Here is a 16,789-nt window from a genome sequence, read left to right as displayed (position 1 = left end):
AACCGGGGATTGAACCACCAACCTTTCGGTTTGTAGACAACCTACATGAACCACTCAGCCACTGCCGCCCCAAATGTGTCCTGAACAAATGCACTACCCACTATCACAGCTCCAGCCTCCATCTATTTGTTATTTTAATATCCATACGGTAGTTTTGCATCAAGATTTGAGAATTTTACATCGGACATCAAGTGGAGGCCTAACCCAGACTGCAACATAGCGTCTGGTACAGACATCTGGTACATGTGAATTCCACATGTGGGCCGGATCTGGGCAGACGCTATGTTGCTGTCTGGGAACACAGTATCAAACCTGCAATAGTGTAGGTCTCAGTTTTACCTTTTAAAAGATAAGATTGTATTCTATACTAAATGCTTAATTATTTTATGATTAGTTATATTGTATTTACTTTTTGCCTTTAACTTAGTCCACTACTGCTCTTTTAATGGACATATGCAAGAGAAGTGATGAAACTGTGACAGCAACATTGCGTCCCCTGCAGTCCGAACTAACCTGTGAAGTCCATGTTGGTCTTTTGTTTCCCACACAACACAAAAGCCAATCCCACGGGTCACACAAAGAACAACATAAAGAACAGTGAGGTAAGTGGCCGTCCCTGTGCAGCTGCTGGGCTGGATCACTGTGGTTACAGCATCTCAGTGCCGAGGTGAGTGTTGAAACTCTCAGAGGAACAGCTGATGATTTCAGCTCCGCTCTCAGGGGAAGAGAAACTGTGACGGAGGAAAGAGAGACAAGGGTTTGGCGCCAGGGAGAAAGAGCTTTGCAATGGTTTATTCATTTCTTTATTTTTGTTGTTGTCGCGAAAAGCACACATCTGACTACATGTTGTTTTTTTTGTTCACTGAGGTGATTTTGAATTATAATCATTATATATTAACCATATAGTATTTGAATAACAATGTTTTATTTGGCCTGGTAAGATTGCTCTGAGAAATTTGTCTAGAAATAAGTGATATTCTCAAACTTAAAAAAAATTTGTAACATGACTGAATATCTAATACAGTCTAGAGTCGCTTACTGTTTGTCACTGAAATCTGAGACAGGCAGAAAGTCAAACAAAATTGTCTTCCGCAGGAAATATGCAAGTCATAACACAGTTCATGGAACACTAACACCAACAGTCACACATCCTCCAAAAGATAATTATCACTCAGGAGAGAACTGCTGATAAACTCAAAACAGAAACACGTTTTTTTTTTTTTTAAGACACGGAGCGGAAACCTGTGATGGTTCCAACACTTTCATACAGTGTTGTTGGGTTTCCTGAGATTATAGTGTTTTAGGGGTGTTGTAAACGAAGTCCTAACTGAATTTCATTAAATTAATGTTAATATTCCAGAATTAGTAATACTTCAGAGCACATTGTTATCCACACAAAGACAAACCACCTACAGGGTACGCCAAAATTATACAATAAAAATTTACTGAATAAAAACATAATAGGTCACACATGAACATCTGGCCTACTGAATTAATTATAAGGTGATTCATATATGAAAATTATGTATTGTGTGTATATATGTGTATATATAGTCATTTGTTAAATGGTATAAAAAAAGATCTCAATGTTATCTTAAATGTTAAAAAAAGATTTCCATTTCAAATAAAATACGTTATTAAATAAAATGTCCACTAAATATTAAGAAGCACAAGTGTTTTCAATGTTGATAAATGTTTCTTGAGCAGCAGATCAGCATATCAGAAGGATTTCTGAAGGATCATGTGACACTGAAGACTGGAGTAATGGCTATGTTTTGTCCTTTAAAGCTATACTGCCCTTTAGAGAGGAAAAAAAAAAAACACACAAATTATACAAGGACAACACAACCGTGTCATAAAAATGGGAAATATATTTTTATTGGTACCTTTAAAGATACAGGTGTCAAGAATAACAGAAATACTCACAGTAATGATCATGTTGGAAAGCAAACTCGACACCTCAAATTAGCTCTCTCTCTCCCCCTCTCACACACACACACACACACATATACACATACACACGTCACATTTTCCTCGCCAATCTCTTGGTTTAATCAGGATTGTTCTCCATATTCTGATTAATACATACATATGGAATCCATTTCTTCACACTTTTCCCATAAGCATTTTAACATGGATCTTCAATGGGCTTCAATAGCAGTCTATTTATTTTGAGTTTCAGCAGGAGGGAAGTGCGAAGATGGGAGTTAAGGAGTCTCTGTAGACAGAGCCAAACGAGAACTATCTGTAAGCGATGTCAAGCCTCAACATGCTCAGTGCAGGTTCAATTACCATGTTTTACATGCACACAAACTCAACAGTTAATGAGGGCAAGTGTGAATCCGGATCGGAAAAAGAAGAGAAAGATTTGGTTCATTTAAAGTATGTGATTCACAATGCAAATATACTGCACTGGATTATGGGTAAAAGGTTCACAGCACAGAATGCATACAGTGCATACTGTATAAATTAGCACATGCTTAAAATAAAAACAAACAAAACAGTGCATGATGGAGGTTTTTTTTTTTTTTAGGTATCAGTATTGACAGAACTGCAGTTGGATACTTTTGACTTTCAGGAATGGCTTTTCAACACAATCTCCAGGGCTTACAGGAATCTGTTCAACACTCAAAGGGGGAAAAATAATAAAAAACACTCATGGAAAAAGGGAATCTTCTGTGTTATATATATTAAGATCTATAAAATCATACTCACTCACAATACCTGTTAGTAATTCTCAGCCAATTGTGACTGCACCATCCACTTCACACCAGGATTTTAAAAAAAGCAATCTAAGATTTATTATACATATTTATGTAAATTAAAAAAAACAATCTTTTAACAATCAATAGATTTTTTTATATTCATGTGAATCAGGTATTGAAATTCCTATTTGTTCATCACAGTCACTCTTTCTGTGAAACACTGCAGCACTGAGGTCGAGAAAAAATGTTTTGTGGCACAAAAAAAAAAAAAAGGATTCGATAATTTAATATACCTGTTATGCCAGAACTTTCATTTAAAAAGGCCTTTGAGATGCTGCACTAAGCGAAATGCTCACAGACACATTTCTAGAACGTGTTCTGGTCCTGTATTCCAGACCAAAGGATGGAACAATGAACTCTCCAGCCTGGGAATGGGTATTCCACTTGGGTACGTTTATTCCCCCTCTCCTCGTTACTGTCTCTTTTTCGGTCTCTCTGGAGAGGGGTGGGCGGTTACCATCCATTGATGATGTGGTTCATGTAGTCCTCGGTTGGCAGGCGTGCCATACCCTCTCCCCTGACTCCGTCCTCTCGGAACGGGCTGTGGAAAGACGCCTGTCCTCTCAGTAGTCTTTGCTCCCGCCGGTCCAGCATGTGCTTGTACTGGTAGCGCTGCTGAAACAGGTCTTTGGCGTAATCATACAGCTTCATGTCAAGATCGTTGAGCTCCTCGATGCGCTGTATCGTGTCGTTGTCCAGGTCCACGCCAGCCGCCCGCGTGCTGTTGTACTGCATGAACGGCCGGATGAACTTGAGGTGGAAGGTGCGCTCGAACAAGTACTGCGTCTTCCGCTGGAACTCCGTGAGGCCATAGAAAGCCATGTCTCGCAGGTTTTTCTTGGCTGATTCCAGCAGGAGCTGCGAGCGCCTCTTCTCGGGGACCGTTGAGAGGTTGTAGCAGCCTACCAGGCTGAGGTCAGCCAGCATGCGCACTTGGCGGTTATTGGCTAGGTTGTAGGGGCAATCCATGAACTGCTGCAAAGTGCACCCTGACCAGTCCGTGCCCTCGTAGCAGGACGGCAGCTCTTCGGGTGTGGGGGTCCGTCCGTCGCACATGTGGAGGGACGTCTTCCACGTGGCCCCGCGCTGGACGTGCCTCCATTCGCTAAGATAGCGGGAAACAGGGTCCCTCAGTAGAGTGATGTAGTAGAACTTTCTGTAGGAAACAGGATAGGAGAACTCCATTAGTCATAAATCAAACCAATAATAAACAAGATTATGATATTTTTATTAAAAAATTTGACACTTGTATCTAAAGCGACATTTGATCAGTAAAGGCATACCCTTGGAACTGAATGACCTTGGCTTTGCTAGTGCCATGCTTTACACGAATATGCTATTTATCTCAACAAAACACGTACAGTAGAACAAAAGAAAATGATCACAATGTAACCTGTTTCGTGGGTATAGTATGTCTATAACTTTATCCTACAATTAATACTCTGTTTTGAAAGACAGGATGTAACAGGTGTAAACCGTGACTCAATAAATGCCTGAATTGCTCAGTCTTCCCAGCATGCCCTGGAGCACCAATGTCTTAATCCTTTCCCACCACTTCACATCCTGCCTGCTTAGATTCTCTTGTGATCGATGGACCTTATATTTGGTGTGCTTTTATGTATTAAAACAATTATATAATTTATCATCATCATAATGTTATAATACAAGCTCTACTGATATAGCATGTAACTAAGTCACTTTGGATAAAAGCATCTGCTAAAATGCATAAATGTAAGTAGCAAAATGGCATTAAAGTTAGTAAATTTCAATTAATTTCAGTGAATCGTTTTAAAATTAATTGAATAAAAACTCAAATTTCACTACACACACTACAAATATCTTGTACGCCCATGCACACTGCCTTAACAAGAGATGAAAAAAATCCTTATACCCAAACATCTGCAGACATCTTTAAACCATCATTATATGGAGCTGAAGTGAAAAAACAGGCATGGCTCAGAGTCTTTTACTGAAAGGCTGTTTTGAAGTGAGAGCAGTCAGATAACGATGGTGATGAAACCACCTCAAGAAAAGACCTTAGTTCTTACACTGCTTACACGCACACTATAGGGACCTTTCCTGAAAAATATGCACAAATAATTTACCAGAGCGTTCTGCCACAACATGCTACAGGGACAAAGGCCACAGGGAAAACGAGTTTTGGCGGAACCAGGCAAAGGATTTGTGGAGTGGGAGGAAGACAAAGCACTGCCAACAACCTAGCAGGTGGTTTTCAACAGATTAATCTCAACCAAACTGACGACAGAGAGCTTTAGCTCTCAGTTACTGATTCAACGCCCCCGTCAACACCCGCTCCAGCTGTGCTTCACCCTACATTACCTCTTCACACCCCTGTGACCAAATGTGCCAAGGTAACAGATTCCCCTCAAAGTGCCAGAGAGCTGATCACACATTCGAAAACAGCATGAAATCTCTGATTAGACAAGAACAGTGGGCAATGCTGAAATTCATTGCTGGTGACCCACATTGCACTTAAAGGCATCACTGGGTGCTGAGATACACTGAGCAATCATCTTGCCTCTGGCCAAGAGGTGGCAATCCAGCCAACATTGTGCACTCAAATGCCCTTACGCTGTACATGCAGTCCCCTTACTGACCACATGGTGGCAGTGTGCATGTATTAACCAGACCCTAACAAAAGCATAGGACGGTTATGCACATTTCAATACCTTCCCTGTCACAGCAAGATCGTTGTTAAAGGTGACTTTCTGACTTCTTCAGACTTCCGTTGATCTTTTCCTCTTTTCTCCTAAATCAATAGAATACTTTGTTTGACTCTTTATGTCTTTTTAGGATCTTCAGATCTCTTTTTGTTCATTCCCCTCTTCCTTTCACACTATTTGGTGACAAGGCTACAGGCTTATAATCATTAGTGAGCCTGAGAGACATCTGAGATCCCTCTGCAGTGCCAAGTCTTCCTGTTTTAATAACTCTCATGTTTCCACAGCGATTAAACTCTGGGCCCCCATCAACACGCATGGCAGATCCAAATCCCAGCCAATAACTGGCTGCCTGCTCTGTGCAAGGTCGGTCAATACTAATAACACACAGTGAAACAGCCACATTATTAATGAGAATGGACCCAGTACTGAGACTTAGGGCACCTCACAATGTAACTGAGGGTCATACTGCGAGCTTGGACTGCTGCAGTGTGCAGACTCATAAATTAAGCTATTGAACACTAGTCTCTTTTATAAAAGTGTTTCATAATTAAATTAAGACCAAGCTGAGGTCAGCTTGGGTGGAAGGATTTCAGCATGTGTGCCTGTGTGCAAGGCTGCTTTGGCAAAGTCAACAGGAAGTGTAGGAATCTGGTGGATGTTGTTTTAAGTATTTGTTTAATCCTCTTGTACTACAAAACCTCAATGTCAGGAAGAGTATAACTGTGTAAAACTACATAGTTTTAAATAAACTGACTGATGGGTTGCCTAAATGAACAGACATACCAACGGTTGGTATGTCTGTGGTGGTTCATCATTCATCTCCATCCATGCTTTTTCACTGTTGAATCAAACACACTTAACAAAAACATTAAAACAATCCACAACTTCATTAAAAATCCCATTATTGAGGTTACAACCCTGCTCTCTTCCACTGAGACATGGGAAAGGAAATGTGGCTCTTGAGAGAGACGGAATGAACAGCCCGCTGGAGAGTCTGGAGTTCAAGGTCAGAGATGAAAACAGAGCGTGCTGGAAGACTCCTCCTCGGGCTGACAGCTCACAGTGGAGCCGTCACAACTCTCCATCTGACACGACTCCACATGCAAATCAGCCTCTCAAATATATGATGACTGCACAAAGACCAGTCACCCTTTCTGACAGACCCGACACAAAACAGCTGTGGGGGCACTTTTTCCTCTTTCAGACACACAACACACAGCAGAAGTGGAAGAAAAATAGAGAGAACAACTTCCAGTGTTTGGTTTGGATGAGTGTGTTAACCCTGATAGTGTTTGTTGGGGCCAAGATGTTTTTCTTCTCTCACATACACACCCAGAAGGCCATTCATCTCCATTGTTGGCTTCTTAGGAAGTTTCACTCCCAGTACTTCCACCCAATAGTGTGTTTAAACTAGAGAAGTGAAGCATTGCTAAATTATTGATGCAGTACCTACACTGACTCTTGACACAGAGTTCCCTCACCTCGCCAGAGCCTCCAAACTTCTACTGGTTTAACATGTTAGTACCCTTGACTGGTTTAATTTCATCAGGGAGGGTCGTGCTGTCTGGGGTGTTTTCAGTTCTGTTTTCGCTGCTCTGAGTGTGGTTTGGGAAATGAAAGTTTCTTTTTTTGCCGGCAAAAAGCACCAGACTGTGCAAAATGACTCAAGTCTGTCATCCTGGAGATGGTCCACTTGAAAATCCATTTCTCTGTAAGAGCCGAGTATAAAAAAAAAAAAAAAGACAAAGAAAAGCATTGACAATTCAGTGTGGACATTTGTGTACACACACAAAACTCTGTCTCACACACAACTGAACCTTACCTCTTCCTGACCACACAAGGATGATTACACACTGACATATCAATGACACCAGGATGGTTTTTTATGATTACAAGCATTTGATCCTTCAAAATTTGATGCAAGGCTCCACAAGAAGTCATTTTGAACTGGTCCACCGCATGCGATATGATTATACCTTTCATCAGATGATGTAACTCTACTGACATGCTATTCAGGGTTTGGTGGGCCTGGTTGTTTCTTTCACCAGTTTATTTATTCCATTTATTTTACTAATTCACAAAAATTGCACCATACTTTATGGGAGTGAGCCATTGAGAATTATTATAAACTCTTACTTGAAACGTTGTCATTAAATCTTATTAACATAGAGCAGTCCACATAGAGCAGTCCACATTTACACCCTTAAGGTAATTAATCTACACAGAATAAAACCCCAAAGTGTAGTTATAAACTGCTTAACTCATCTGGACTGAGTCAGAATTGTTGAATAAAAAGTGGTTAATGTTTCATCAAACTAGTGTGAATGTTGAAACCTGTTAATATGGGCTTTTGTGTGTGGTGTGAAATTAGCCCTAGCCCTAATGGAAAAGCTGATTTTTCACACAATGGTGTCAGTGATCATTTTTAACCTCGTTTTGGAGGATTCTTGTCTTAGAAGTGCCTGGAACAACACTATAGACCAATGAGAGGTCTGTATGAATTATATAAATTTTATTACTGTTCATTATCAGTAAGTTTATGAAAGGAATCGCTTATGCTCACCAAGGCTTAATTTATTTGATCAAAAATATATTAAAACAGTAATATTGTGAAATATTACAATTTAAAACAGCGGTCTTGTATTTTTTATTTACTTTATGTAACGTATTCCTATGATGGCAAAGCTGAATTTTCAGCCATTACTCAATCATTCAATCATCAATGTTCAAAACAGTCATGCTGCTTAATAGGCTATTTGTGTGGAAACCACGCTACTTTTTTCCCAGGATTCTTTGATGAATTGGAAGTTCAAAAGGGCATTTATTTGATCAATTTTATCTATCCTTGCTAAAAAAAGAAGACATTTTCCCCCCAAAAAACTAAAAACGTTTGGTTGAACAGCAGTGCATATAACGCAACGCTCATGCTAACAGTAAGGTAGAATATCACAATCATTTCACATAACACTGCGTTTTACACATTTAAAATATAACCTGATAAATGATGCTTTACACAATCCTTTGAAACAAGATAAGCTATTTTTACTCTGATCTGTGAATATACACAAACATGATGAAGGTGTATAGGGAACCAGAACTAAGATGAAACCAGAGAATGAAAGAGGGTCTCCCCAAGTTTCAGAAGGTGGAAATTTCATCTGTGACGGCATCAAACCTGTTAAAGTACGGTGGGATGGAGGATTTCAGCTAGATTTCTCTGACTATCAAAGGCACCCCAACTGCTTTCACCAGGATGAATGTAAATTCCACCTTATTCGTGGCGCTCGCTGTCGCATGCTAGCCGTTACAGCTGAGAGAGCGTGACTAACAAGAGAGCTGCGACTCTTTCGTCTTGGGATGTGGGAGGAAGAGACGCAGATAAAGATGGCAGTGTGTCCATGAGAGAGAGGAAGAAAGGAGAAAAAGGATGAGGAGAGAGCTATAAAGAATTCGATTTTTATGAAAAAAATAAAATAAATGTGAGTACTAGTGCCCCAAATAGATGAGGAACCGCAAGAAGAACCAGAAATAAAACAGAGAACATCTTGGAAATGTGGTAAATAAGTCAGTAAGGATGTGTGGACCCCCTGCAGGTCTATTCCTATCTTAAACCAGCACAGGTGTTCCTCTTTAGAACATGTTGAGATGCTAGCAGGCGGAAAGACTCCCGGCAGGTTTAAGATCTGCCAAATGTGCAAGGACAGATCAAGCACCAAACCAACACACTGAAGGAACCCTGCGTGACCTCTTGGGTGTCATTAAAAAGCTGTCATGATGTGAATTGTGACGGGCATCATGGGGCATCAGTTGTCTGAAGATTATGTGAGCGGTGCGGAAGCAGACCTATGATTTCATCTGGAACTTTTTCAGCTTTTTTTTTAAAAGTCAGAACATCTGTTTCCTCACACTCCAAAATGAGCATCACATGCTAACATATTATAATGCAACAATTCACAACATGTTAATAAATTAGCAGTTAACAGATTATTAGGAATCCGAATGAAATCTGTGAAATATTAGCAGAAAGACAATGATCAAACATTAAAATAAAAAAAAATGTTGTGACGATGAACGACGGATGGAAAATGCGAGCTGACATATGCTGTGCAATTTAAAAAGACATGCATTAAAGAAAACAAACTGAAGATTGCAGTTGAACTTTAAATAAAGAGAGAGTTATGGGTGGAGAGACAGACAGCAGCGAAACAGTCGATAAGGATGGAGCACTTTAATAAAGCTAGAGCTTATTGTTGCATGCAGTTCTTCATGTTTATGTATGATTGACGATTCAGGAGGGACTAAGGCAAGACTGGAGACTAGAGAGGGAATAATGAAGGATTTCATAAATCCTTCTCATAATATGATGCCCTCCTGAGAGAGTCTAGGATGACCTGGCCTTTAACATCCAACCCTGAATATATACTCCTTGCGGATGTGCTGTGGGGAAAGTTTTCAGAGAAAGGTTTTCAGGTTTTCCATGAAATATTTTGAGTGATAACCAAACAAAACTAGAACCAAAAAAACAACAAAAGCAAAACAAAACAATAAAAAAAAAAAGCCTACCAGTCTTTAAGAAAGCTGGTGGCCAATAAAAAAAAGAACAACAATAATATAATGTTAAAGGGTTAGTTCACCCAAAAATGAAAATTCTGTCAGTAATTACTCACCCTCATGTTGTTCCAACCCCGTAAGACCTTCGTTCATCTTCGGAACACAGATAAGATATTTTTGATGAAATCTGAGCGCTGGCTCACTCCTCCATAGGCTTCTAAGGGACTGAAACTTGCTGGCCCAGAAAAGTTATTAAAGAGATCGCTAATATAGTCCAAGTGACTACAGTGGCTCAATCTTAAGTTTATAAAGCGACGAGAATACTTTTTGTGCGTGAACCAACTTGAGGCCCAGAGAGAAGGAAATGAATAGTGGAATAAAGTCGTTATTTTTGTTGTTTTTTTGCGCACAAAAAGTATTCTCGTCGCTTTATAAACTTAAGATTGAGCCACTGTAGTCACTTGGACTATATTAGCGATCTCTTTAATAACTTTTCTGGGCCAGCAAGTTTCAGTCCCTTAGAAGCCTATGGAGGAGTGAGCCAGCGCTCAGATTTCATCAAAAATATCTTATCTGTGTTCCGAAGATGAACGAATGTCTTACGGGGTTGGAACAACATGAGGGTGAGTAATTACTGACAGAATTTTCATTTTTGGGTGAACTAACCCTTTAAATTTTACAATGACGATTACTACTACTACTATCACTGTCAATCAATTATTACTATTATTGTAAAATAAATGTAATATTTATATTTTTTCGAAATAACATTTTATTAAGTTTCACAACAGAAGAACAACCTTTTTTTTTTAAAGAAATATTATTATTATTTTAATGTCATAAATATCCAATGTATCACCAGACGTGACCAAAAATGTGCCCCTTAAAAAAAAAACAGACCAAATAGTAGCGTGTGAGAAAGAGAAGATTCAGACCACCACCCACGTAAGACTCTAAAAGCACAATGAAAGCGCTCTCCACCAGGAACTCTACGGTTCTGATCCAATTAGTAGCAGGAATGTGAGCAATGTTTATAGCAAAGAGACCCCCTAACAGCCCGAGGGGAAGATCCTCCGTTTCACCTTCACTGACTTCTCACGGACACACACTGCAATTCCGACAGAACCCACAATTCCTACAGAACTGCTTGGAATAAAATGGAAACATGATCTCTTCGGTCCTGGGTATTTAATGCATACAGTCCGGACTAAAATTGAATTATTTTCATTACCAAAGACTGCTTTCCCTGTCTGTTTAGTTAATTAAACTAATCTTATTTCTTTCTTTCATTCATTTTATTTAGAACAAAGGTGCCTGTTTTAGTGTGTTTTAGGTTTTAGTGTTGGAATGTGTTTAACCCCGGGCATCTTTAGACCACTAGTCTTCCCAGACAGACAAAGAGATCTTAGAGAAAGAGAGAGTGAGACAGAGGGGCTTAGAAGTGAAATACATGAGACCTTTGTTCTAGTCCATTTCTCTGAAATCAGTTTGAGACGGAGTGTGCTTTTACTGCATGATAAATTAAGTTAAATGGTGACACTTTAGTTTAGGGTCCATTTGTCACTATGAACTAGCATGCATATTACTAAGATATTGGCTATTTATTAGTACTCATTAAGCACTAAACTTATTATGCCTCATTCTTCATGACCATATTCTACATCCCTTAATCCTACCCAATACTTAAACTTAACAACTACCTTACTAACTATTAATAAGCAGTACTTAAGAGTTTGAGGCAAAAGTCGTAATTAATAGTTAGTTAATAGGAAGAATTGGACCCTAAACTAAAGTGTGACCAAAATGGGACAGCAAAAAATACATAAAATATCAATAATTTATAAAATTGTAAATAAATGTACAAATAATGAAAAGGTTATAGTAAAATTGAGTAAAAAAGAAAAAAGAAAAGAAATATGAACTAAAAAAACATACAATATACATACAAGCAATAGCAAATTTGGGTTAAAGACAAATATTATATTAATAAAATAATAATTTAAAAGTAAAAAAAAAAAAAAAAAGTAGAAATATAAAAGGCGGCTAAATAACAAAAGCAAGAATAAATATGGGTTAGCAAGTAAAATTGATTAAAAATAAAAATAAAATAATAATAATAAAAAAAAAGTAAAAAATCCAATAAAGGTACAAGAGAGAAAAGCAATATTTTATAATACTATGAAATAATAAGAAAGCAACTGTAAATATGTGACCCTGGATCACAAAACCAGTCACAAGTCGCACGGGTATATTTGTGGCAATAGCCAACAATACATTGTATGGGTCAAAATTATCGATTTTTCTTTTGTGGCAAAATATTAAGCAAAGAAAGATCATGTTCCATGAAGATATTTTGTAAAATTTCTACCGTAAATATATAAAACATTTATTTTTGTGAGTGAATGCAGCACAATTGCAAACATAAATGGACTTTAAAGGCGATTTTCTCAATGTTTCGATATTTTTGCACCCTCAGATTCCCAGATTTACACATTTTTACAAATATTGTCCTATCCTAACAAACCATACATCAATGGAAAGCGTATTTATTCAGGGTTCATAGTATGTATAAATCACAATTTCAAAAAATTGACCCATGTGACTGGATTTGTGGTCTAGGGTCACATATGGTTAAAAAAAAATAATAATAATTCTGATGTGGACCAGACAGACTGACACTGACACTCTCTCTCTCTCTCTCTCTAAATCACCCCAGCTGAAGCGTTCTTTCTGCAGTCTCACTCTGATCTTCCCACTGAACTGTTTTTGAGCTCTAACCAACCCGTGCCTTCATCCTATTGGCCTTTTAATTAGGTTGCTATGGTGACACACAGACAGGTGTACTCAGTCTCTGGCATCCAGCGTTTTTCCCCTCCGCTTGTTTTTTAAAACTACTGAGGCGCGAAGCAGATGCCGTTCCTTTCTCTGCTCCTCCTCATCCTCACTCTCACTCTCTCTTTCTCTCTGGCTCCTCTTTTTCAGGCTGTTTGGAAGGAGGCCAGAGGCTTTTCCCCTTTTTTCCTCACATCACTGCTGGTGTTGCACATCCATCCTTTCAGGCTAAACTGTCTATTTATTGTACCATGTACTGCAATTTTTCCTTTATATTAGAATATACACATTCATTTTACTGCCATGCTGAAAAATGAGACCAGTATGCATTGTGTTGCTAGTTAGGATTGGTTTATGTTAGTCAGAATACACTGTGTGCTGATATTTGTATCTTTAGCTTGTTATCGGTTTTATATTTAAACCATCACGTTTAACGTGTGTTCACATTATTCTGTGCAAATAAACAAAGAATGTCTTATTTAGTGTACAAAGACAACAAACGCACAAGGAAGACATGACGCACGCTTGCACAGTTTGATGTTAATAAGTGTTTCTGACCTCTCCAGGATGCCTGTTACACATCAGATACTCCTGGATAATTGCAAAGTCTATTTTCGCTCTGTTCGATGAAGATCGGGGCAAATGGAGACATCTGTGAATTCTGTCATTTAAAAGCACAGACAGCATCTTTATCATGGTGACGCTGAGAGAAAGCAGTATAAAGATGAACAAGAAAAAAAGTGAAGGCTCAAATGAAACATTGACCTTGCTGTAATGCATTGAGGGTCCTTGGTAGGAGGTCAGACAGAGACCTTCACATGCCTGAAGGTTGATAAAAGCAGACGGGCCTTGGAGACCCTTCAGGGCCAGATGTCAATCTCCCACACTTGAACTAACACACACACACACACACGCACACACAAAGCAAGCTAATAGCGAAAGTATAGCCAAAACAAAAGGAGCATGATTCCTGAGTCTGACAAGACTACAAGTTGTGTATATTTTAACTAAGAATATATTAACTCTCAATGTATAGTGTCATCAGGAAGAAAGGAGGAAAGAAAGAAAGAACAAAAGAAGGAAAGAGCGAAGGATATTTTATGTATATATATATGTATATATATATATATATATGTGTGTGTGTGTGTGTGTGTGTGTGTGTGTGTGTGTGTGTGTGCGCGCGCGCGAGTGCTCGGGTAAAGAAAAAGAAGGGAAGAAAAGGAAGAAAAAAAGAGGAAAGAAAAATTCAAGGAAGTAGTAGGAAAGAAAAAGAACAGAAAAAGGAGAAAAGGAAGGAATGGAAGTATAAAAAGAGGACAAAGAAAAGGAGGAATGTAAAGGAAAAAAAGAAAAAATCATAGGAGGGAAAAGTAAAAGGTAAGATGCAGGAAAAGAAAAAAAGAGGAAAAAAGAAAGAACAAAGTACGAAAAAAAAAAAAAGAAAAAAAAAAGAGAACATGATAGTGTACGATTCAAAATTAAATCTTGATTCAGTTGTTTTCAATGAATCAGTCAAACTGGGGCCGGTTGCATAAATTGCTAAGAATATTGTCTCACAAGCTAGTCATCATATTTTATTTAATTTTATCATCATATTTTATTTAAGACTATTCATAACTTCTTAAAGTTAGTTACATAAAAATGTAGATTGGTCTAATTTAATACCAAAAAGTAAGAATGGTCCCCCCTTGACTAACTGCTAGTTGGTCATAGTAATTAAGACATAATGGCTATATGTTTAAGCAACTGGCCGCTAGTTAGCAATTCAGTGCTGTCTATTCTTTCACTGATCTAAACCGCAAGGAAGGAAAGACTGAAAAGAAACAAAATACACAAATTAATTCAAAAAATACAAAGAGACCAAGAAAAGGCAATACAAATTTAGCCTTTTTCACAACCACTACAAACTGGTTATCTCCCGCAGAGACTGCTGATCAGTAAATTAACTTGATTTCTGCTTATATATTAATATAAATATTAATATATATTTTCAAGTGTCATAAATCAATTCTTTTAGTGTCTTTATGAGACGTCTTTATCACTTATTGGAACCAAAGCTATAACAATTAACTTGTTAATTGTGTTATGTAACTATGTTAATTGTTGTGTGTGTATATGTATGTATATCTGTATATATACCGGTATGTATATCTGTATATATGTGTATATGTATATATATATGTGTGTGTGTGTATGTGTGTGTGTGTATGTGTGTGTGTGTGTGTGTGTGTGTGTGTGTGTGTGTGTGTGTGTGTGTGTGTGTGTATGTATGTATGTATGTATGTATAATTTTATACTCACAAATAATAAATCTATGAATTGTAATGCAACACAGGATCCGGAATATACAGCTGAATATACAGTAGATACTATAATGGGTGGTATAATGTGGTTGTATTTTCAGTCAATCTCAGTTGTTTAGGAAACTTTACTAGGTGACAACATTAAGACACACCCCATATCCACTATGTTAGTCATTCGGGGTTGAAGAGCAGCAGGGTTTGGTGCCAGAGAGGAAGTGGACTCAATTAACAACGTGATCAAGTTTGGTCTGCATCACTTTACCATCCACACTAGGTAGGTCCCTCACTTCCTTCCACCTGTGTGAGTACAAGTGCCCCACTCAATCACTCCAGCTTTCACCCAGACAGTTGTTCAGCACCAAGGACAGCGGTCAAACGCATATAAATGTCTTGGAAGTGGAGAACAGATATTCAGCACTCTTAGCGAGACCCACAGCGAGACACGACCGCAGCCACTCAGCAAAGATAAGACATATCGTCAAAGCACTCAAGAAACATCACGGACATGCACCGATACACAAACACACTGTATGGGTAGGCACCGTGCGCAGCGTCTATGCCTCAGCGGGTTTGATAGCAGGTGAAGTGACAGGTGACATGTGGCCTGCTCAGCATTTTCTTCAAATCACAAAACCCTGGAGAAGCAAGTGACATGTGAAGTGTGTTTGGTCCTCCTTGTGATCCATCAAAAGAACCAGTAGGCTTAAAGTGAATCTGAAATCACAACACACTGTTTTTTTTTTAGTGTCGATACAACAAAAGTGTCAAACAGGAGGTGGTCACTGTCCATTCAACAAACATTCAATAAACCTGTATCTTTTTTAGAGCTGAAAACGGTTGAATAATATGGCTGTACTGTATACATCCATGGCTCGATTTAAAAAAAATGAACAGTATAGTCATTTCTCACATAGACAGCTTTGCCGTTATGCAATATATAAAACATCATAGCGTGATAGAAGATTTAGGTCATGCCACCCACCCTGTAATCAAAGGTTTGGTGGAAAATACTAAATATAAACCACATTTACTGGTACACACAAAGAGTAATATTTCATATGAACGATTACAGATAAACAACAAAAGCCAAAACAAAACGAAGCCAAAGATGGTAGATATATCGCACAGCTAATGACTCATTTACATGAAATAAAAGAGTAATGATGCTATTAAAACTGACTCATAATTTCAGCAAGAGCTCTTGGCATCACACAATAAAAGGTAATCAAATTATATTTTCATTGGCTCAGCGGTAGAGATGAGCACACCACAAGAGCACAAATAGCATCTCTTTAACTGTAATAAACAGAAATGTGTTAGTGTTCCTCACCTTTTATGACTATTAAACAAGCCCTAGTGTTAGTGCCCAATGTTTCTAGAATAAAAAAAATAGTTGGTTTAATTTTTTACCGTTAGTTAACATGAACTAACAATAAACAATACTTCTGCAGCATCTATTAATCTTAGCTATTATGCGAATTTCAACATTTATTAATAAAATTTAATATTTTGATGTGCTTAAAAATATTTTATTTTCTGTTCAACAGAAGAAAGAAACTCATACAGGTTTGGAACAACTTGAGGGTGAGTATCCGATGACAATTTTCATTTTTGGTTGACCTATCCCTTTAAGATACTTCTTTCAAAACATTAA

General features: G+C 38.1%; 1 protein-coding gene across 1 annotated transcript in view; it reads right to left on the bottom strand.

Moving 5' to 3' along the window:
* Positions 1-1,853: 1,853 nt before the first annotated feature.
* The window catches only part of hs6st1b (heparan sulfate 6-O-sulfotransferase 1b), a 49,897-nt gene continuing 34,961 nt past the window's right edge, over positions 1,854-16,789 (bottom strand). Inside the window, exon 2 of the mRNA XM_084399002.1 lies at positions 1,854-3,921. Within this exon, the coding sequence (XP_084255128.1) occupies positions 3,219-3,921 (703 nt within the window). The 3' untranslated portion in view covers positions 1,854-3,218. The remainder of the gene's footprint in view (positions 3,922-16,789) is intronic.

Source organism: Rutilus rutilus, assembly GCF_951802725.1.
Source record: "Rutilus rutilus genome assembly, chromosome: 24".
NCBI classification, from domain to species: Eukaryota; Metazoa; Chordata; class Actinopteri; order Cypriniformes; family Leuciscidae; genus Rutilus; species Rutilus rutilus.
The sequence above is the reverse complement of the archived record's forward strand: the minus strand, read 5'-3'. Positions and strand labels throughout refer to the sequence as shown.